The sequence below is a fragment of the Salvia hispanica genome, chromosome 3, assembly GCF_029641045.1.
Source record: "Salvia hispanica isolate PSC_SH4W2 chromosome 3, Shi_PSC_v1, whole genome shotgun sequence".
Taxonomy (NCBI): Eukaryota; Viridiplantae; Streptophyta; class Magnoliopsida; order Lamiales; family Lamiaceae; genus Salvia; species Salvia hispanica.
The window spans coordinates 53,736,419-53,759,037 of record NC_142694.1 but is presented as its reverse complement, the minus strand read 5'-3'; the positions used below and the strand labels follow the sequence as shown (position 1 = coordinate 53,759,037).

Genomic DNA, 22,619 nt, shown 5'->3' with positions numbered 1-22,619 from the left:
CCCCACCCTTTTATTTTATTGACAAAAGGGCCAAAATTGATGATTTTATTAATCAATTATAGATTCGACAATCAAATTGATTGGGGTAATTTAATTGATTGGATTATCTTTTCTTGGCTTTATTTGATGAGATGCATCACACGAGGTAAATTGTCGCAACTAACTGTGACTAGGAATGTAAATTGGATTAACCCGCTCGGGTTTAGGCCAATCCACTCGGGTTGTCGGGCTATTTGGGTGCGAGTTATTCGAGTTGTGAATTTTTCGGGTTAAAAATTTTCGGCCATAACTCTAAATCTTCGGGTTTCGAGCTAACCCAGGGCTACTTGGGTTAAAAGTGATCTTATGTGTTACTCCCTTCGTCCCCGATTAAGAGTCACACTTGCATTTCTGCACTCGTTTTGTAAAAATAATAATAAATAGTTAAAGTCGATAAATAGTACTCCCTCCGTTCCATAGTAATAGGGGCGTTTTTCCATTTCCGTATATTCCATAGTAATAGAGTCATTTCCCTTTTTAGTAAAAGGCAACACATTTTTCCACACCTACTTTACTCTCTCTTACTTTTTTATCTTCATTTCTCTACCTTTTTCATTTTCCACTTTATTCTCTCTTTACTTAACTCACCTAACTTCTTAATCACCGTGCCGAAAAGTTCTGCCTCCATTACTATGGAACGGAGGGAGTAAAATAAGATAGAGAATAAGGTAGAGAAGAGTCTTCTTTACATTATTCTCTCTCTTACTTTATCATTTTTTTCACTTTAACTATTTATTATCATTTTTACAAAACGAGTGCAGAAATGCAAGTGTGACTCTTAATCAGGGACGGAGAGAGTACTTTCTATCCAATTCAATATTCTAACTTATAAAAAAAAATTGTAGCAAATAGAAAAGTATTATGAAAGTGATCAAGAGAAAGAAATTAATAGCAATTAAAAATTGAAACAAAATACATACATATCACTAATTATTAGCACATGTGGATATGACTACAATTGAATGTAAATCATGCATTTCAAAGTAGTTGAATGACATTCTTAATTGTATACCCAAAACATAAATTTTAAGTAGGTAAAAAAGATAGTATAGGATAGATAGTACTATGTCAAAAAATAAACTCTATGGAGTTGAATGACATTCTTCTAATCAATAATTTTTGAAGCTTCAACCGGATCATTCTCTTAGATGGAAAAGACGTAATGCAACGTTTAATATAAGTATAAAATAATAACATCTATATTCCATATAACCATAAGTTTCAATTTGAGAGAGAAGACATAATTACCATATACATCATATCAATGCTGCTTTTAATATTGTAATTATCATATATACTTTATATAAGTATATAACACAAAATTTTAATTATATTTTTATTTTAAATGCTCAACCCATGGGCAAACCCACAACCCACTCGGGCCAGCCCGCATAACCTGCCGATCCGAACGGGTTAGCCCGTGTAGCCCTATTCTGCATTTAGGTTACGATTTTCTAGCCTTAACCCTATGATTTTACCGGGCTAGCCGAACTGCGGGATTCGGAATAGATTGACATCCCTAACTGTAACATCTAATCGAATTACCTAAAAAAATCAATTCTAATTATATTTTAAAGACGAATATTAGTAGTATCATAGTATGATTTATTCATGTGAAAGTTACTCTAATTTTTTGTTCACGACAAAGTTGTGCAATGATGAAGGCTTAGCATATATCTTTGCTTCCCAAGAAAATCATAATATCAAAATTTATGAATATAATTAACACTACTATTTGTCAATTTAATAGCATCATTCAAAGGCGGCATTCTTCACTACTTTTTTGCCAAATGATAAGAAGATCCGATCATAATCCACCGACACTGATTAAATTATAATAATTGAGATTGAGAAATGAGAAAAGTATGATTCTCTTTATCAATTATAATTCAACTGCTTGATAAAGAATTCTGAGCTACCCAAAATAATTAATTTCCATTCTATAAATTTATTGACATTTATTTGTACGTTTACATTAACTACCCAATTTTGTTAATTTATCACTACCCTTTCTGAAATTGACTTCAATATATTCAATTTGATACAGTTATTGAAGAAAAGTAAACCTTTAACTAATTTAATTACTTGGAATTGGTTGTTGTGAATTGTGACCACCTTGTGTAAATATGTATAATTGCTAATAAATCTGATTTATTGCCTCAGTATTTTGCTTGCAGCATCACCTAGAAGAGAAAATAAAAATTCTTCATATTTATAATAATTGGGAAATGATATACTCCATAAAGAACGTTTAATTAACAAATGCATCCACGTTGCTTTTACAATAATCATTCAACTGCCCCACCAGAATCAATGCAAGAATTTAATCCACAAATTCAGAAATATGCATATTATATGGACTATCTTTTGGGTGTATAATATAAAGTGAAGTCATGGAATAATTACTTATTCATAAAACAATAAAGAAACAATGACAATCATGATAACAAAAAACATGACAATTAGCTAGCTTTTTTTAAGTGAGAAAAAAAGCAATAGATAAGGAAAAGTGGGATGAAAAGTGCTAAATACACCCAACATCATTACCCAAGTTTTGAGGGAGTGACCAATACTATTTGGAAAGTCTATAGTTCGATGAAAGAGATGAATATTATAATTAATATCTTTAGGCTAGCTATAGTTTATTGTTTTCATTCCGTAAAATGAATAGTATTGTATAGAGACGTATTTAGTGAGTTAAAATTCATAAAATAGGTCAAGATCCAAACAAAATTACAATTCAATTTCAATAAAATTAAAAATATATTATTAAACGAGTTTATTTGAATCCAAATCTTAATTTGTCTAACATAATTTGACACATTAAATAATGTTATGCGAATTTTCGTGAATAGGCAAATCAAAAGGTTTGACAATTTGGACTCCACATTATCGTATGGAGCACGTAACTCTAGTTTCATTTATGTGAAATGTCCCCGACTCGTACTAATTCATCTTCATGACATTTCAATCTGCATTTTGTCTTTCTTCAATCGTGATAACTCAATAAAAGGACTGTATAATATATTTTTGAATTATAATTAATAGTTAAAGTGAAGAATTATGATAAATAGTTAAATTGAAGAGATAGCAAAGTAATAGAGAGAATTCTCTTTCTTACTTTACACTTTCTCCGCTATAACTAGTTCTACTATTTATTAGTATCATTTTGAAAACATACAGTAGGATCCATGAAGAAGAAAGTTAATGCAGAGAATACTAAAAATAGCTTGAGTGTAGAATTTGTTGTTTTTCATTCAATGACCAAAATGCTCCAAGAGCTCATACATATATCCATCGTTGGAACAATCTAGAACCATTAACTAATCTTCATTAAGTACAAGATAAACCATAATAATAACACTAAACAAAACTAACTCTGCAAAACATCCTTCTTCTTTATCTTTGATCACCACGTCTCTTCAAGTACAAGAGTGGTCCTCCACCTTAGCTGTGATCTTGGGTACAGTCACGAGCTCAGCTCGTGTGGAGTTATCAACAACTTTCTCTCGTGCGCTGAACACAGGATTCACACAATGCTCTTCAAGACTTGACACTGTTGCATTGCTGGCAGTGACCGAGCTATTTTGGCAATGATATCTAACACATTTTTCCAAAACGAGTGCAAAAATGAAATGACTCAAGTAACATGAGACGGAGGGAGACTTAAAGTGAAAGATTGGTCATTGAAGGTGGATAGAAAATACTATGGTGCAACTCTATTTCAAGAAATTGGAGCTCTTATAGGACCGAATACAAGAGCTTGAGCCTTGAGGTAAAAGATATTTATACAGAATGAGACCCATTAAATAAGATTGATGGATTAGATAAAGATCAATTTTAAGAATGTTATTCGCTTAGCTAGGTAGATAGGGTTTGTTAATCTCATGAAAATGTCACGTAGTATTAATTTTGACTTATGAGTTTTTACCTTATCTCGACTAATATTGGAATAAGTGAATCTTAAGCAACCGAACATTCATCCATGTACAAGTATATGGAGTAAGTTGGTTATAATAATATCAACAAGATCCAAAAACAGTTTAGGAACAAAGAAAGCACACTTCAAAATTTAATGGTCTTATATCAATATATCAATAATATCCAAATACAAGTAATACTTGCAAATTAAAAGTATTTATTAGGGTTCAAAAAGTTGTTGTTGATCTTACCAAATATAACTACATTATTTATGACTCATAAATAGTCAAGAAATGTGGCGTGAAAACATAGTCGTTTTTTCTTACCCGCGTTTTAGGATACTAGCAAAGAGACATAATTACTCCAATTAATTCAGGAAATAGCTAAAAAATTAAAAATATTTTAATTTAAATTATATTCTAACTCATATCCTATGACAACGCATGAATATATAAACATGAGTGAGCTCTAAATTCTAAATTATTCTTAACATATTCGAATGCTATTATGCTTGGTTACAATTTCAACATTTGATTAAATTCTTGCACACTAATTCTGTCCGAGTATGCGTATGTTTCATACTATGCATACAACATTTTTGGGTACTGATACCATTTAGCATATACAAATCCAATACAAAATTTTACACTCCATACATCCATTAAATAATATCAGTAGTAAAAGGCGAAGATTTTAATCATCAGTAAAGAGATACTTAAAGAAAAAATTAGTTAAAGTATTACTACATTAGTAAAAAGATATTCAAAATGAGACACATCTTATGAAGAGAAATTTATCATAGACACTAGTAGTATAGTACTAATTTGGGTATGTGAACTGTAAGAAAAAAAAATGTATAGTGTAATTATTTATTGTATAATGTGAAATTATTAGGAGTAATAAATATATATCTCACACACATGCGTGTGAACATATATAGACGTGTGTGGCTTGTAAATTGTACTAATAATTATATTATAAAATCGGTTAGTTGAGAAATATTTGGCAGATTATGAATGCATGCGAAGTAATTAAGATGCTTTATACACAGTAGGTGGCAGAGTAATGTAGCATATATGACAAACTAAAATGCTTTTGCTGACAGCAAAGTAGATATACTTTGGCTGCCTCCGTCATTTATTTCTTATCAAAATCTCTAAATCAAGAAATATACACCTAATACTATTATTTATTTAGAATGAAAGTCATCTCTCTTATTAAGCAGCTACATACAATACCATACTCACATGTACAACAGTAAATTCTTCACCTTTATTTTCAACCCATAAACGTTTATAAAATGCTTATTAGAATTTTTTTTTAAAGGAATCGTTGTAATTAACTCAATATACTAGTAAAAGATTTCCCATTTGAATGATATCTATAGAAATTGAGTGTCATCAAATAAAGAGGCGTAATGAAAAATATGAAGAAAATGATGACATCCAACCTTAGATGTAAATCTTGAATTTAGTAATTCAATCCATTATTCATTTCTGTCTTCTGAATTATTATGAGATTTCAGATGCATCAATCCTAAATATTTTGTTGGGCTATTATTTTTTTTATACTTTTCACTTGATTATTTAATACTCCTATGTTAGTAAAATTAATGCTTTCCATATCTTGCAAGCCCACATCCTCTGTAGTAGTCTACACTACATGACACTGTCAGTCTCCATCCCTTTGTGCAGTTATAATCATTCTTCCACTCTCCAACCAAATACATGTAACCCATTTTTCATTTTTCAAAGTTAGTTTGATGGATATGATTTGATGATATTAACTTTTTGCGGCCAACTAGACCACTCTTCTCTCACATCATTTATTGCTTCTATTCAATCTTGCACACTCATTTATTTGTAAGAAAATTTATGTCTTAATAACTTGTTTGTTGATTAAAGCTCTACTCCACTTTGTCCACTTATGGTTTTCCCACATGTTCTTGTTTAGGTACCTTCACACACACAGAGAAGAATGGGTTCAATTAGTACCCCTCACAAGGTCTCCAACTATGATGAAATCTTCATGCAGCGTAGTTTGCAGTTTGCAGAGAGCTTGAAGGTTTTTCCTATCTACCAAAAAAGCTACCACTTGAACCATTATTTTGTAGTGATTCTGATTTGTTTTGGGATTTTTCAGGATCTCAAAGTTTTAAAGAATCAGTTGTATTCAGCAGCAGAGTATTTTGAGTCATCTTATGACAAAGATGATCACCAAATACTGTATGGTATTCTCTGGTTTGCAAACATTTTATTGAATTTGTATGTATGTTGAGAATGATGATGTGTGTGCAGTGTGATGGAATCGTCGAAAGATTATGTGACGAAAGCTGTGGTGAGCACGGTCGACCATTTGGGGTCCATAGCTGATAAACTCAACAAATTCTTGGATGAGAAGGCTGATGAATTCTCTGCCACAAGTATTAGATTTTCTTGCATTCAACAGGTACAACTGCTATAACTACTTTGATTAGATTATTCCATTCTTGTAAGAATGGAAGAAATTGGTCCTACTCTAACTCTTGGAGAACATCAATAGCAGAAGATATATCAACAGTTTAAGAGATTTTATTGGTTTTTTTGGGTGTGGGATGTGTTGTAGAAACTTAGCGCATTTCAAGGATTTGTCGACTTGAGAGGCGTATCACAACACTCGTTGATGGTTGAAGCTCCCAAGCACCATAAGCAGTATATTGTTCCAGGCAACTATGTTATTCTGTTTTCTACTTATCTTAGAATTCAGAATTTGCTTAAATATGCCAGTTATAGGTTTTTAGTTTATTTCTGTTGCAGAGTCTTCCGAAATTGGGAAATCGAAGTTGATGTATAGAGATCATGTCTTGCATCCCCGGTATGATATGAATCATACCAAGCAAGGTTGGATATTTTCATAACTTGTTGGGCATCAGCTCTTTTAACTTATTTTTGTTGTCTTTTTCATGGATTGTTTGTTTGAATAGATGATTAATTTGTGGCATATTCCAATGAATCAAGACATCAGGTAAATAATATTTGTATTAGGTTGTGAAATCATATTCTGACAAAGTAGTTTATGTCCAAGATAAGAATTAATCTTATGTGGTGTGTCAGTGTCTGCATCAGATTATATTTGGATTTTTGTTGTCTATAACAGAAAATAAAATAACATACTGTATTAAGATTAGTAGTAGGGACTGCATTTAGAATATTAAAGCTCATTCTGAGGAGATTTAGATTTTCAAGCATCGGATGAATGTTTGAACACCAAGTTCCTGAGCAGTAAACTGACTTGTTAGTAGTCCAGATACTCCATCTGCTAAAGCTTTTCAAGCAGCTCGACTAAAGCATCAGCCACCGTTATCAAGGTACAATCTGACACAAAGAAGAACACATTGCATTTTTCACCTCAGATTCATCAAGCCAATCTTACTTGTGCAGAAAAGGACACCCGATGGTTTCTTTAGACGAACCGTCTCAAAATCCTGCCCACTTTTCTTTTACGCGAGCCATGTCTAAGAAAGAAACTGGTTAGTGAGTAAAATCTGAACAATTCTGTAAATTGGCTCGACTGCTTTTGCATATTTGCATCTCCACTACTTCTGCTCTTTCTTGTGTTGATTCAAGATTTCATTTTGTGTCCAAATCATTTGGTTGATGTATGTTAGTATTCTATATGAATATTTTGGTAGATAACCGTGCAGGAAGTTGAGGGTTTAATTGAAATGCATAACATAAGCGTTTTTAAAATGGAGGCGGCTCTTATGAGGTTAATGTTTTCATGTAAATCAGGGAAGCGTTCAGTTTCACCACTTAGTTTTCCTCTCAAGAGGTCTGGATCTGCTGCTAAGAGATCAGTCTCGCCTACCCCTTTGTACAGTAATCAACAGGTAAGCCAAGAATCAATTGTTTGAATTACAACATTATGGTTTCAAGTTAGTAATGTAGGAGACATTTGGTAGATGCAATGGCAGAGACCAACAGAGCCACGAAGAGCTATGTCAGTGAGCAGAATAGGTGACACGAAGAGGGAAGGACAGATGATAGAGTCGTATACCAAAAGAAGTAAGAATCTGTTCAGAGCTTTGCTTAGTGCTCATCGGTCAACAAAGGAGAATCATAAGCTCCAAACAATGTATAGATAGATAGACTCTCTTTTGGCTGCTATAAATTTATTATCAAGGCAGCCAGCTATATCAATTCAAAGATATGGTTGTAATAAAGGGTTCTTACGACATCGGAAGTTGAGCTCTTATTTTCACAGTTACAATCAGTATATAGGAGCTTTATGATGATAAGGTCTCAAGCTCTGTGGCACACAATATTCTGTCAAGGTTCCTCTCAAAATCCAAGATCAAAACTCGGGATCTCATCCATATCCTTTGTCTTGAGACTTGCCTCTTTGAGATCATTGTTCCATCTAGAACTGCTTCCCTTCTTGTGTTTCTGCAGCTAGGCAAAAAGAAACATCTTTATTCACTATATTTTCAAATATGAGGATGCCTTTTCTGTGCTAGATGACAACTGAAATTTCACTAAAATCAGTGCACCAATAGAGACTTATTGGTTTGTGCTCATCCAGAATATTATTACTGTGAGTTGGTAATTTGTGTATTTCCACGAAAAAAGAATAGTAACCGAGAATTAGACTAGTCTATGCTTTATCAATAGTTATCCAGAGGTGATAAACCTTCCTATTTCCAAATTTAAAATATTTGATCGTTCTTTTACTGTAATTGGCTTCTAGCTACTTTGCTAAAGGATTAAGTGAACGCATATTCAAAAAACCTTCAGTAGCTCTATGCATAAAGGATACAAAGGACTGCATGTTCAAGTTAATTAAGCTAGTCATCTCATAAAATTAACTAGCAGGTTAGCAGTTTAACTACCAAAGCATTGAAGTATTAGTCAATTAAATTTTAAATCAAGATGTTTCAGAATTTCACCTCAGCTGATTTCCTGCAGCTCAAACCATTTTTTAGTGCAGCATTTGATCCAACTACAACCTCTGCAAGATGAAAATGCAATAAACCATCATCAATAATTTGTCCGGTGATGGGGCATGTATTGCAGTAACTCACCTTCACATGGGAATATGTTTTCTTGCTCTTCATTATTGTATGTTCTGGTGAGACCTATGACTTCCTTTTGGCTATCAGCATTCATTGCAGCAGCGGCTTCTTCATGAGACTTCATAGATGAAGAACGTGCATCATAGACAGGAGATACAAAGTTCCCTGTTTGTTGTCTGTAATAAAAAAGATTCTTTAGCAAAGTGTAACTCGGTTAATTAAATACTACAAGACAGGTATGCCACAGTCAAGAGGAAACAAGTTTGCATCATCTGAGCAAAAGAATCTTGGGTGTTTTCAGCCATAAGATTCAGTATAGCTTGGATATAACAGACAGGAAGCATCGCCAGAATTCTTTCATGTTTATATCAATGCTAATTTTGATATCAGAACTCTTCACCTTAGATAAAGCTACATGAATTACTTAGTTTCGAGAAGAAAGTCAATTTACTTTTAGTAAGGAACTAGTGTAATCTCTCAATAACAGAAACTAAAGTGCCACTCTTGACTCTTTCATTGATGAGAATTGTCTACATAAACATCTTATAACTAGTATCAGTTCCTAGAGTAGTTGTGCTCCAGTTGCAGATGCTACAGAAACCAGAGGCATCTTGTTCAACCAAACCAAAATGTGCCATGATTAAGACAATTCCTCTTTTTACCTGATATACAAATACAACAGCATGAATGCAAAATTTATACCTGAGATGAAAGCTAGAAGGTCTAGCTGGAGGTACTCTTCCATTTTCAGGAATTTCACTCTTTTCAGTTTTTATCTTGACTTCAGTAGGTTCAGATTTTATAACCTTAATCATGATATCATGCTCTGACCCTTTTTGTCTCAATTCCTGTCTTGCAGTTCCACTACATTCTTCCTCTTTTATATGATTATTGGTACCAGACAGAAACTCTGAAGGATGTGACACAGCACATTCCTCGGTAAAAGGCTTATTCACAGAGACAACCTTCCCCTCACTTGGTTGTCTGAGAATGGACAATATATCGCAGACTGTCATAGAATTAAAATACTTTTCAGTCTTCAACTATAGGACAGCAGAAAAAATGTTGTAAAATGGAATTAGAAAAATCCTATTTTTTTTGTTATAAATCTGATATGAAGACTAATGAGTGATTTTTACAATTTCATGTCTGTTGGCGGAAAAGAAAACAAGATAAGAAACCAATATCCATGACTTGACAGAGAGATTAGACGTATTTTCTGTAACCAGAAGCTACAATGAATGGTTCATCATGAAGGTAGATGAGCTCTGGATTCCAAGTGCACTATTTTAACAGCAAATGGGAGCATGATTAGGTCATATTTAATTTATTACACGGCGCTCAAAAAAATCCTTGGCACCAATCTTATTATCTCAGTGACTCCGAAGTCCGAACGGATTGCTTAAGAACTTATCTAATGCATAATGGAACTTAATTGTTAAAAGTAAATGTGTCTTCCCGAAAAACTGCACTGCTGGAAATGCATGAAAAAAGCATTGTTATTGGTATACTGAAGGTAACAAACTATGGATTTCGTTCGAGTGGCATTGCCCTCAAATGAAAGAAAAACAATCTCAATCAGGGAGAAATATAAAACATAGTATGTAAATCATCATTTCAAGATAAATAGAAGCCTCTAAAATGGTGGCCTGCAGAGTTATAAAACAGAGCTTAGTTTGAATTTTTATGAATCAAGTCTCTATTATCTAAGAAAGGTTCATGAGAAATTAATTACACAAACAGTAACATTATCAAACCAGAAATCCTTATCGCTGAACAACGTTTGTATCATGAGAGGACAAGACATTATTTTGCAATTGGCTTAAGATTAATTACTAAAAGCAAATTTCTAAGTCTCTCGGAGCACCTTTAGCATCTGCCTTCTGGTACCAGTAATCAGATGTATATGAAACTAAAAGGCAGACTAAAAGCTCATTATTTTTCTCAAATACTGGACTGAACACAAGTAAGCTAATACGCAAAAACAACTAAAAAGTATCTTCAGATTGAAAGTACACTTTCAGAAAAGAGTATGAGATCCTATGGTTGCGTTTTCATATCAAGAGACCTCTTACCAGAACGTTTAGGCTCTGCATCTCCCACATATAATTTGATGTTTTCAGACTTGTAGCTTGGATCACTTAATTTAGTAAGTGTGCCTTGAGAGGTGCCACCTGGTGTTTTTCCTTGATACCCAAGAAAATATGGGTTGTGAGAAAAGCTATAAGAAATCTGATTAGATTTGAAGAATGAAGATTGAAGACAGCAAATTTCCAAGTGATTATACAGGATGAGGGAGATGCAAGGACTGCTAGCTAAGTGTTATTTCAGCTTTAAAATGCAGTTGAAGTGCTTGCACAAAATCCGAATGAAAGATGATGATTCAGATTGCTGCAGTAAATGATAAGAAAATTTTAGAACACTGTTGAGATTTGCACGATAGACCCATTTAACTTCTTAAGAGAAAAGATATCTAACTAAATGACCAATGTGATATATGGTGTATTCAGCTAATGCCAAGCGTAGTTTCCCATTAATAAGCTACAGTTGAAAATGACATCTCCAGTGACTGGTTCTATTTGTTCATCCTGTGCTAAAGTATCTAGTTTTGACATGCAGTGTGGGGAGTTTACTAAATTTAAATGAGCCAAGCTCTAATGCGAACAACTAAGTAATAAGACACCATGAAGATTCAACCAGAAGTGATACAACATTCTACTTTACAGTTTACCCAAAAGCAGGTTTATAACATGGAAAGAGGGTAAATACCAGCAGGAAAATTTTTAATAGTCGGGATTTTGGTATGGAAATCAACGAAATCACTTTTTCCAGCTATGTCACAGCTTTTTCCTTGAATGTTTAAGTCAGTTGGATGCTTATGATCTTCTTCCTGCTCTCCAATATCCACTAAATGACCATCCAAAACAAGTGATTCACCAGAGCAAATTTTTTCATCCTTTTTCAGAAACTTTCCATCTAAGTGTCTCCTGTTTGTATCGTACAGCTTAACCTGAAGTAAATTAATTAAGAGTCAAATTAGGGTGGTTTTTATAGGAGTTGTTAAAAACAAACTACACTTGATAAAAACAAACTACACAGGATAGGAAATGCAACTGAGTTATATTTCAATAAGATAAAATCTCAACTCAATGGCAACTTCTTATTATCCTGGACACCAGATAACAGTCTCCATGAGCAGCATATACTAACGAAATATCTTTTGATTTCTTGTGATGCAGTAGAGAATACAATGACATGGAATGGATAACCGTATAAACTTGACAGAGTTCATTTATGAAGGATATAGTCTTATTAAAACATAGAGTGATAGTAAGAAGTCAACTAAATAAATATTCTTTATCTTCCTTTGTAACACAAAGCACGTGAAGAACTTACTTTTCAAAAGATTAAACACTGGTAGGTAAGAGGAAACAAGAGAAGACAGAAAAAAGTTGAAAGGAATCATAAAACATTCGCATAATATAAGTGTATTGATTACCATTTTATGTGATGCAATTTACCGTTCAGAAAAGCATGTGCATGATCACAGATAAGGTTATGTACAAAAAGAAAAGAAAACTAGCTAGTTATATTAGTTGATACCTGTCTTCCTTGTGATCCACGAATTATAAGCTGTAGAAAGCCATCATGATATTTCTTTGCCTTTTGTGTTATTTGTGACGTGTATAAGACCTGCCATTCTTTACAGAAGAAATAAACTGTTTATCTTTTTTTAATTTCAAGGACTTCTTTAAGAATTAAAAGAATAACTAGATAAATCCAAAAGAATAAATGGACATTTCATTACTAGTGCATTGTGAGCTAGAAATCTACCTTTTGTGCTGAGTGTCATATCCATACAATTTGGTGAGGAATCTAACTTATTCACTTCACTTTTCTTGAAATCTAAAATAAGCACCAGTTGAAAGTCCAGTTAATAATTAAGAAAGACCGGGATGGAATCAATTATCAGCAACAATGCACTCTATGGACAACATTTATTCATCAGAGGCATTATACAAATCTTAGCTGCCACCTTCTTCCACAACCACCAAGATGTGCTGTTTTTTAACTTAATACATCCAATACGAAAAATATGTGGATAAATTTCAGGACATAAATTAGAGATGAAATTATGAATATTTTTAAACTAACCTCTGATCATTTTCTGTGATGGGCTTATGTTAATGACTCGTCCTTTTCTTTTCCCAACCATAGGCTTCCTATCTTTTCCAGAAGCAAAAAAGTCCACAGTTATTTGTCATGCGGCAATGCACAAAATACAAATTTACTCCAATCTTGACAATTTCATGGAAAACAAACAGTAAAATAAAAGAAGATTAACCAAAAGATTAAGGTAATGAAGTCTATATATTACTTTGGGAGTCGTAGTAACATGAACTGGATGTTTCTGCAAATTTCCCACCCTGATCTTGAGATTTCAAAATAGATGTAGGTCGATGGCCTTGACATAGCTCACCAAGGTCAACAAGGTAAGAACCAAATGTGATAGTTTCACCAGATGTGATGAGATCATCTTTCTTCACAAACCTAGTCTCCAAGAGCTTGTCCCATTCATCATACAGCATGAACTGATCATGAAGGCATAAAATTAATACTATTTATTATACATAGCATTTCTTATTTGAACCAAAGAGCGATGACACTAATGCATATCATCACTGAAACAAAACATTAAAAACATCTGGAACTGAGATTCTGAATTGATAAAATGTCTTCACAAAACATATGACATCTCATCTGGAAAAGACATTTAGCTAACCAGCTCAATAACAAAACCTAGTTGAAAATATTACATCTGGAGGATATCTGGCTCTCATTGTCTTTGGATAGTTAATACTATGATATAAACAACTTAATATCACTTCGCTTACAAGTGGCTGGTACCGAGTCTGCAATGCTATTAACAATTCAAATTTAACTAAAAAAAAAACAGAAGGTAGAAAAGTTGAATGGCTGAAAATTTTTCTGATAGAATTACAATATAACAGGCGTGTTTTGAAAAACTGTATGATTTGTGTTACAGAAATTGTAAGCTGATCAGACTATCGCAATAGGTATTAGCAATTAACTCAATAAGATTATCAGCAAAGGTAACCAACCTAACCTGGAATTACGAATTAGAAGGTCGCATTTAAATTTTCCTCTATTTACAACACTGCCTTCTTTCACAAATATAATACCACAGGCGATGGAGCAAGAGAGGGGAGTAACTATGGAAAAATGCAATCAGAGATAATACTTAAATAGAACTGTGCACCATAATATGAGATCAGCAAACACTCACCCTAAATCCAATTGGCATAACAATGATATGCATAAAATAGATGAATGTTGTATGATTCCTTTGGAGATGAGGAGAAACCTTATTTCGAGATGATTGAACAAGTAGAAAGCCGTCGTGATAGACTTTCCGCTTCTGCTTAACGTGATTCGTGTACGTTACGCTCCACCGCTGAGCTTCCTCCTCCATTGCGAGGCAGAGACTGATTTTGTGCTTGTGCGGATCGATTACCGGAAACTTAGCTCAATTCTCTTAAGAATTTAAGATAGGGAACGTATTCGCAATAGAAAGAGGCGTATGGAAAATGCGGTGTTTGGCGTGGCGGGAACTGAAATACTCCATATAACAATTTCAGTATTTTATCAACTTTTCGAAACAAAAAAAATGTGCCATTCAATTTTTTATATTACCCACAAATTAGAGGATTTGTGTCAGTGTATGCTTTAATATAGAAATAAAGTTTTAAAATATACTATATAACAAGCAAAAGATATACAAGTAGTACTGTAACAAAAAAATTTATATGGCTTTGAAAACTCAAATAATCTCAACTTTACATTTTTTATTCAGTAACATTCTCTAGTATTAAAATCCTTAAAATCCATTAATCACATTAGAGCATCCGCAGCGGTAGGGAAAACCGCGTCCGTCCGTCCGTGCCGCTGGACAAAGCTCGTCCGTCCGCCGCTGGAGGTCGTCCGTCCGTGCCGCTGAGCACAATTACGTGGCAGCTTCTGATTGGCCAACGGCATAGCCGTTGGCAATTTCGTTTTTTTTTTTTTTTTAAAAAAAAAATCAAAATTTATTTTAAAAAATGTTTTTAAATAAAAAAAATTATTTTCCCACTTCCCAAAAAAATATATCCGTTTTCTACCCACTTTTAATTTATTTTTCAATTTTTTTCCCCAAAATTCACATTTTCATCTATAAATACCCCAACTCCAACACAAAAAAAATCACATTCTCATCTATTATCTATTCTATCATCATCTACATTCTCTCATCTTTTTTCCTCATACTCATCTCATCTAAATTCTCACCACACTACACAATGTCCGGCTCCGGCGATCACCCTTCCGGCAATCGCGGTTGGAACCACGATTGGTTCGACTCCGAGGCCGGATATAGTCCGGAAACCCAATTTACGGCCCCTCCTCAAACCCAAGGTTCGCAAGCTCCGGGTGGCTACCGTCTTTACCCGTTGCACGACCTAAACGCCCCCGGGTTCGGGTGGGCACCCGAACCCGGATCGGGAGGGAGCAACAGCTCTGCTCCTACTCCTACTTCTGTTCCTACTCCTCCTGTTCGTGGCACCCGCACCCCGTACACTCCGGGAGAGATGATGGCGATGTTCAAAGCCTACTTGGCAGTCTCCGAAGATCCGGACGTCGACACGAACCAAACCGCGGATACGTATTGGTGGCGCATCACTCGCCTCTACAATGAAACCCGGCCGGCGGGAACCATCTATCGCAATGATAGTATGGTTCGCAATTGCATCTACAGATGCAACGAAGCAATCGGGAAGTTCCAGGGGATTTACCTCCAGGAAGAGCGGTCGGCGGGGAGCGGCACGAACGAGCTCGACATCGTCACTGCCGCCTTGGCGGCATACCAACGGGAGGAGTTCAAACCGTTCAAGTACCTCGATTGTTGGCAGGAGGGGCGCCAACATCCGAAGTATAGGAGCGGCATAGCAGCATTCTCCTCCAGCTCCTCCAGCAAACGGTCCAGGTCGGTTGCCCTATCCGACGGCGTCTCCGATGATATGGCTACCCAGCTTGCCGGAGCTAACTTGGGTAGCCCCGACGCTGGCCCGAGCGGTTCCCGCCCGCAAGGAAGGAAGAAGGCGGCGGCCAACCGCCCCCGCCGTCGCGTCTCGACTCCATCCGCCCCCACCCCGGCCCCCGCCCCCGCCGCCCCCGCTCCCTTTGTGCCTCCTCCACCCCCGAACAACACGTTGTGGGCCATCTTGAGTCAACTCTATATGAACGATACATCTCGGATGACTCCGGATCAACTTGCAACACATGAGCAAATGATCCGGGGGCTCAAGAGGCAATTGGGGATAGAGGACTAGTCTTCCACGTGTGTAATTTTTAATTTGTAGGATTTTAATTATGTATTTTTTATTTTCTAGGATTTTAATTATTTATTTTTATTTTTAAGTATTTTAATTATGTAATTTTTATTTTTTAGGATTTTAATTATGTAATTTTTATTTTTTAATGTATTTTTATAATGTAGAAATGTTTTTAATAATTGAAGTATTTAAATTGAATAATAGAATGGTGGGACTCTTGAACTTGTCCTTAGCTAAGAGCACAGATGTGGATGTTGTGCTCTTAGCTAAGGACAAGGAGTAAAAGTGGGTCCGGGTCCACCTCCGTACTCTTAGCTAAGAGCACGGATGGGGATACTCTTAATGGATGAGTAATACTAGTACTCCACTTGAGTATTCCATACAAGTAAAATATGCATGTATCTTTTAGAATATAAATTTAGAGCATTTTCAACTATTTATATTAAATTTAAATCTATTTTAGTGTAAATATTATATAAAATAGTGATTTTAGGGTAAATCAAGATAGGTTACTGAAAAATAAATAAAAATAACTTAAAGATCATCTCTAATAGTATACTAAAATCTAAATGAAATAGTAATTAGCTTCAATAGTACTCTAAAATTAATTTCGTTTTCGATTTTTGAGTGAAAATACTAAATCAAAATCAATTTTTTTTTCAAATTTTATAAATTAAGAAAAGTATAATATAGACACTATTTTTTTTAGATTTGAGTTTAAACGACGGGACTAAAATGGCTGAAGACGCTCTTTATAAATTTGGGATTAATTGTTGAGCAAAAGCCTCTAGAACCCTAGCTCTCCATTTGCTGATTTCTGTTTTCAATTCTTTACACAATCTACGATCAAACACAGAGCCTCGATTTCTCTTGATCTGCTGCTAATATCGATTTCAGCACTCGGATCTATCTCACTCAAGATATTCCTCTCATATTTCTGCAAAACTCCCTGATTTCATCTGCATACATCAATTATTTTCACCCGAAAGCTACGGTGCATAGAATAGCATATGATTATTGTTTGATCGATCGGTTCACGCTGTTGTGCCTTTGGAGAAGGAAACGGGACTGAGCCGAAGCTCTGCACCTGCTTCCGTGCTCGTCGATTTAACAGCCACCCTCCGCCGCCGGAAAGAGTCGCGCCGCTGCGCTGCAGTTGATCGAGAAATTACCGTCCAAAAGCTCTCACTTTAGGGGATTGAAGAGCTCGTACCCCGAAACGATCAGTGAGCTAACGAGTGCGTGGACGACGGTTGCCGAAGATACCAGCAGACCTTCTCTGCCTTAAAAAAATAAAGTGGAAACAAATCCTCAATCTTAACTCCCCAAAAAAGGAGTAACTAGAAAATCACGCGATCACTCGGAATTTTGCCTTTGATCAGCCTCGCCATTGAGAATGAGGAAACGGACGGCGACAGCATGGGGTGTCGCAATCCTTTGTTTCGTGGTACTAATGTTAGTGACTCCAGCAATTCCGCAATCTCAAGAATACCACAATTTCGCCGATCAGCGTGAATTCTTAGGTGATTTTTTATTTGCTCGTTTTTCAACCTTGAATTTTATTAGTATAGTATTTTGTTTCAGATTATTGATCTCATTTCTGAGTGTAGTAGTAGTAGTATTGTGGGAGTTCCGTCGTTCTGAAATTTGGGGGTTTCTAGAATTGACAGATGATGTTCCTTTTCCAGTATTCATTTTTTTGTCACTTGCATATATTTCTCACTTAACCTGATTCTTCGTATATAAAACTGTATTCTTTTTTTATGAATTTGCGTAGCCTTGTACTCAATTGAAAATTAAATCACATGTTCGTCTTTGGCCTCGTTTCCACACTGTTTCTGGTGATGTACCAAAGTGTTATAATTATTTTAGTGTATGACAACATAGTTTTTACTTTATCCTAAAAGAATATAAAGAATTTACCTCCGTATCTGCTATAACAATTTTTTGGTTTGTCATTTCATCTTTTTCAGGAATTCCTAATTTCTTGAACGTGATATCAAACTTCCCCTTCCTCGTAGTTGGCGTAGTTGGCCTTGTACTTTGCTATTACGGGAACTACTTTAAGCTAAGGTGCATATATACATGTTTTTTTATCATGACTCTGGAGTTGCTTTTTGACGGTCACTTTCTAACTGCTAATGATTATTTATGATCTAAAAGCTTGCCAGGTGAGCTTTTTGGCTGGACATTCTTCTTCGCAGGTGTGGCGGCTGTTGGTTTTGGTTCTTCTTACTATCACCTGGAACCTAATGATGCCCGCCTTGTGTGGGATCGCTTACCAGTAAGCTTTCTTTAAATATATTATGTCTAATTCTGTTCAAGTACCTGTTTTAATTTGTAACAGATCTTAAGAATGACCCTTGCAATGTGGTAATGTAGATGACTGTGGCGTTTACATCTATCATTGCTATATTCATCATTGAGAGAGTGGATGCACGTAAGGGAACCTTTTCTATTATACCTCTAACCTTGGCGGGTGTAGTCAGCATTTTATATTGGAGGTAAGCTTAAGCTTACTTGTATAGCATGAGATGGTACCTTGGTTGTTAATGACATGTGATCCTATGCTATTTTTACTTGCATACATTTTTGTTGGCATAAACTATTAGTACAAGTTTCACTTAGAAGGTATGGGCTGATTATGGATTAAGCAGTGAACTTGCTTTTATATTGTATGTACATGTCCTACTTCCAAATCTTTTGCTTGCATACATTTTTACTTGCATAAACTATTAGTACAAGTTTCACTTAGAAGGTATGGGCTGATTATGGATTAAGCAGTGAACTTGCTTTTATATTGTCTGTACATGTCCGACTTCCAAATCTTTTGCTCATATTTTATATGATCACGAAATTTGACAAGTGGGATGTGGCTGTGGTGGTTGGTAGGCATATAATTACTGACATTGTACTTGAGCTTTAGATTGTTAGCTTCCTTCATCTGCATAAGAGCTATTTGCTGTCCTTTTTCTTACAGGTTCTTCGACGACCTCCGTCCATATGCTGTGATCCAGTTTGTTCCATGCATTGCTATCCCAGTAATGGCTATACTACTACCTCCCATGTACACACATTCCACATATTGGTTATGGGCAGCAGGTCTGTATTTGAAATCCTGCAGCCCCCTTCAATGAGTTTTCACATTCTCAAAATAGTTTCATCATCTTTGCAGGGTTCTATATCTTAGCCAAAATTGAGGAGGCAGCTGATGTACCTATTTATAATGTTACCTTCCACATTATGAGTGGGCACACACTTAAGCATTTATGTGCTGCTCTTGTCCCTGTATTCTTGACTCTTATGCTTGCAAAGAGGGAGGTTGCTGAAGAAAGGTACTATCATTTTATTTTACAGATGTTCTTATTCAACCGTAGCATGAGATGAGTGCATTAACTGACTTCCGAGGAATTTATGCAAAATCCCATGCAAGTGTGCTTCCTTCCAATACAACAAAGACAAAAATCCTCCTATAGGCTATAAAACATGCAAATGTAGTTTATATGCAAACTGAAAACATAAGTTGCTTGTTTGGTCTATTTAGGAGATTGGCTTTAAGCTTAGTTGTGAATGTTTTTTAGGCTTGCGATCACATGATCGTTTCTAAATGAGCTGTTATTGAGTAATATATGGAATGTAGATTATTGACATATGTGTCAAGAGTGATTGCAATCTTTAACTATATGAGCCAGAAGTTTGCATACAAAGAAATTGGCAACAAAAGTGACTAATAATTAAGTTGGTTTTCTACTTGATCCCATATTCGACTATATGAGCCAGAAGTTTGCATACAAAGAAATTGGCAACAAAAGTGACTAATAATTGAGTTGGTTTTCTACTTGATCCCATATTCGAAAAACGCCTATTTCATTATCTGTTGCTGCAGTTTAGAGATTTTCCAGTTATAAATCAGTTAATTGACGAGTTGCTTATTACCTTGTGTTCAGGGTCAGCTTACTTCAGATGTGGAAAGTATCATGGACAAAGGTTAAGTTGAACAATGCCAATGTGGAGACTATCTCATGCGAATACTCTGTCGCACCAGGGGATGAGGGAGGAACGAGATAAGCAATAACTCAACACTTTTTATGACTTTTCGTAAACTTTGAGCTGGGCGTTGCACTTCCTAAAGAATGCTAACTCATCTTTGACTTGAATTACGTAAATATATAAACGCTGTAATTTTTCTTTAAAAAGTGAAATAAAGGTACTTCGAATACTATCTTTCCATGCAGAAACTTATCTTGGGCTAATATTCTTGCTGTTCACCTGTAACTTCATTGCATCAACGCTATATTCTATTGATAAGAAAGCTTGAAAGGCCAATTGCATCAGCAGGTAGTTTCTCTCTAGAGAAATAAAAAGGGTCTTACTTTCTATGCAAGTAGCTGCAAACTAAATCTAATGCGTTGACAATGAATCGTAAGTCAATCGGTAACATGCTTGTTTCTCTTCCGATTAATAAATCTAGAGTCTGGTTCACCTGTGCATCAGTGTGCATGTGCTTGATTTGTTATTCAAAACTGTCATTTGTTTCTTTTCTCCCTCTTGTCAATTTAGTTGTCCAAAGTGAGATGGAATTGGCTATGATTATTTTAATCACGATGAGCACATTTACTATCTTTTGCGGACTTTGATTAGTACTTAGTAGTAGTATATAATTGTGGGTTGTGTGATCATCTTTATGTTAACCAAATATTTAAAACACTAAAGTCTAATTTTGGTCCCTTACATTTGAACTGAAATTCTTTTTGGTCCCATGCACGGACAAAGGCGAGACGATTATTATTCTGAACACAATTAAGAAATCGATTACAACAATCTCAATCTCTCAAGCTTACTACTCAATCAAAGAACTTCGCTAAACTTTGAAATACTCAGTTAGCTAATATGCATTGCAAAGTGTAACTCTCTGTCCTGACCCGAGTGTCCTAACATGGACACTCCTCTCCCACCGCCGGCGGCCAAAAAACAGAGTTTCTGGGGCGCTGCGGCTTGCGGCGCCGTGCAATAGCCAGCCGCGGTCAGCCCCCCCTCTCCCTCAGCCCCGTCCACACCGACTACTCGGTTGTGGCCTTTCCACCCCATCCCTGCCCTGGCCCATCCGTCCACCGCAATAGGGAGCCGCGGCGCCGCAGGGGCTCCCTTATTGTGGACACTCTAACATGCACGGACCGGGGCTCCCTTATTGTGGACACTCTAACATGCACATACAAAGGCGATAGTCTTTATACGAAGGGGGAAGAAGGAGAAGAAATCGACTAAGTAGTTGTTGTAACTGACGAGTTGTTCAGCTTAGGGGTGGGTCGATACGATACCGTATCGAAAATTTTGTATCGTTATTATATAAAAAATATCGGTATGAAAGAATTTCATATCGTTATCGTATCGAAAGTTTCGGTATACCGAAATTTTGGTATGGAAAAAAACTATACCGTTACCGTGTCGAAATTTCGATATCGTACCGAACTTTGGTATACCGTTTTGAACGGTATGTCGAAATTTCGTACGATATGCCGAAATTTTATACCATTTCGAATACCTGTGTACCAAAAAATATGGAGTAATTGCAACTGAAAAATAAAACCAAAATTAATATAATTTCAACCCAGTGAAATAACATTGTTTATATCTCCATAATCAAAATCCAACGCAACAAAACATCAAAAAATATCATAATCAAGTCAAGTTCGAACAAAATACTTAACAACAATTAGCAAAAATTATCAACATCTTGATCTTGAGCACGGTATACTCGGTATAAACGGTATTTATCGATAATTCGATATGCATTGATTTTCGATATATTTCGCTATACCGAAAATATTGATATATATCGTATATTCGATATGAAACAGTATAAGAAAATTCATATCGTTATCGTATCGAAAACTTCGATACGATATTGTATCGTACCGAAAATTTCGGTATACCTAAAATTCGATATTTTTCGGTACGATACGATCGATATACCGTTTTTTCGGTATATTTACCCAGCCCTAGTTCAGCTCACTCAAACAGACTTTAAGCTGACTTGGGCATGTTCTCTGGGCTTCGAGATATGTGGACTGCTTATTGGTTGGGCTCTTGAGATCAGCCAGAAATACCCTACATATAACATTAATATTTAATACTATAAGTAAATAAATTATATAATTATGAAATTTACATAAATTATTGATAGTGTTGTGGCCTGTGGGGTTAATGTATAATTTTAAAAA

At 35.4% G+C, this 22,619-nt stretch overlaps 3 protein-coding genes across 5 annotated transcripts; 2 read left to right on the top strand and 1 right to left on the bottom strand.

The window, feature by feature from the left end:
* Positions 1-5,675: 5,675 nt before the first annotated feature.
* Positions 5,676-8,230, top strand: LOC125209192 (protein ABIL2-like). Of its 2 annotated transcripts, XM_048108801.2 has the most exons (10): positions 5,676-5,822; positions 5,914-6,024; positions 6,103-6,185; positions 6,258-6,408; positions 6,565-6,664; positions 6,756-6,839; positions 7,246-7,306; positions 7,380-7,468; positions 7,731-7,828; positions 7,901-8,230. In XM_048108801.2, the coding sequence occupies exons 2-10, from the start codon at positions 5,938-5,940 to the stop codon at positions 8,081-8,083; spliced, it is 936 nt and encodes a 311-aa protein (XP_047964758.1). In that variant the 5' UTR covers positions 5,676-5,822; positions 5,914-5,937; the 3' UTR covers positions 8,084-8,230. The 2 variants fall into 2 exon arrangements, with proteins under 2 accessions (XP_047964758.1, XP_088925308.1); XM_089069182.1 differs by lacking the exon at positions 5,676-5,822 and having other exon boundaries at positions 5,832-6,024.
* Positions 7,993-14,619, bottom strand: LOC125209191 (uncharacterized). Of its 2 annotated transcripts, XM_048108799.2 has the most exons (11): positions 14,397-14,619; positions 13,389-13,602; positions 13,166-13,237; positions 12,845-12,916; positions 12,614-12,711; positions 11,780-12,020; positions 11,086-11,196; positions 9,713-10,019; positions 9,020-9,186; positions 8,885-8,946; positions 7,993-8,384 (listed from the first exon to the last, which is right to left on the bottom strand). In XM_048108799.2, exons 1-11 carry the CDS (start codon positions 14,502-14,504, stop codon positions 8,280-8,282), a joined length of 1,557 nt encoding a protein of 518 aa, XP_047964756.1. In that variant the 5' UTR covers positions 14,505-14,619; the 3' UTR covers positions 7,993-8,279. The 2 variants fall into 2 exon arrangements, with proteins under 2 accessions (XP_047964756.1, XP_047964757.1); XM_048108800.2 differs by lacking the exon at positions 12,845-12,916.
* A 2,518-nt stretch (positions 14,620-17,137) lies between these two features.
* SAG18 (senescence associated gene 18) lies at positions 17,138-20,620 on the top strand. Its single transcript, XM_048118405.2, has 7 exons — positions 17,138-17,921; positions 18,372-18,471; positions 18,562-18,682; positions 18,781-18,902; positions 19,379-19,500; positions 19,574-19,733; positions 20,346-20,620. The coding sequence occupies exons 1-7, from the start codon at positions 17,795-17,797 to the stop codon at positions 20,464-20,466; spliced, it is 873 nt and encodes a 290-aa protein (XP_047974362.1). The 5' UTR covers positions 17,138-17,794; the 3' UTR covers positions 20,467-20,620.
* The last annotated feature ends 1,999 nt before the right edge of the window (positions 20,621-22,619 follow it).

What these genes read in the sequence shown, in the direction of transcription:
- LOC125209192 (XM_048108801.2), top strand. Translation starts at nt 5,938, where the DNA reads ATGGGTTCAATTAGTACCCCTCACAAGGTCTCCAACTATGATGAAATC. An exon ending in CATCAGCCACCGTTATCAAG is followed by an intron (nt 7,307 to 7,379) that starts GTACAATCTGAC and finishes TTACTTGTGCAG; the next exon opens with AAAAGGACACCCGATGGTTT. An exon ending in CATGTCTAAGAAAGAAACTG is followed by an intron (nt 7,469 to 7,730) that starts GTTAGTGAGTAA and finishes CATGTAAATCAG; the next exon opens with GGAAGCGTTCAGTTTCACCA.
- LOC125209191 (XM_048108799.2), bottom strand. Translation starts at nt 14,504, where the DNA reads ATGGAGGAGGAAGCTCAGCGGTGGAGCGTAACGTACACGAATCACGTT. An exon ending in TTCAATCATCTCGAAATAAG is followed by an intron (nt 13,603 to 14,396) that starts GTTTCTCCTCAT and finishes CTTCATGATCAG; the next exon opens with TTCATGCTGTATGATGAATG. An exon ending in ATCACAGAAAATGATCAGAG is followed by an intron (nt 12,917 to 13,165) that starts GTTAGTTTAAAA and finishes TGCTTATTTTAG; the next exon opens with ATTTCAAGAAAAGTGAAGTG.
- SAG18 (XM_048118405.2), top strand. Translation starts at nt 17,795, where the DNA reads ATGAGGAAACGGACGGCGACAGCATGGGGTGTCGCAATCCTTTGTTTC. An exon ending in GTCAGCATTTTATATTGGAG is followed by an intron (nt 18,903 to 19,378) that starts GTAAGCTTAAGC and finishes TTTTTCTTACAG; the next exon opens with GTTCTTCGACGACCTCCGTC. An exon ending in AGGGAGGTTGCTGAAGAAAG is followed by an intron (nt 19,734 to 20,345) that starts GTACTATCATTT and finishes CCTTGTGTTCAG; the next exon opens with GGTCAGCTTACTTCAGATGT.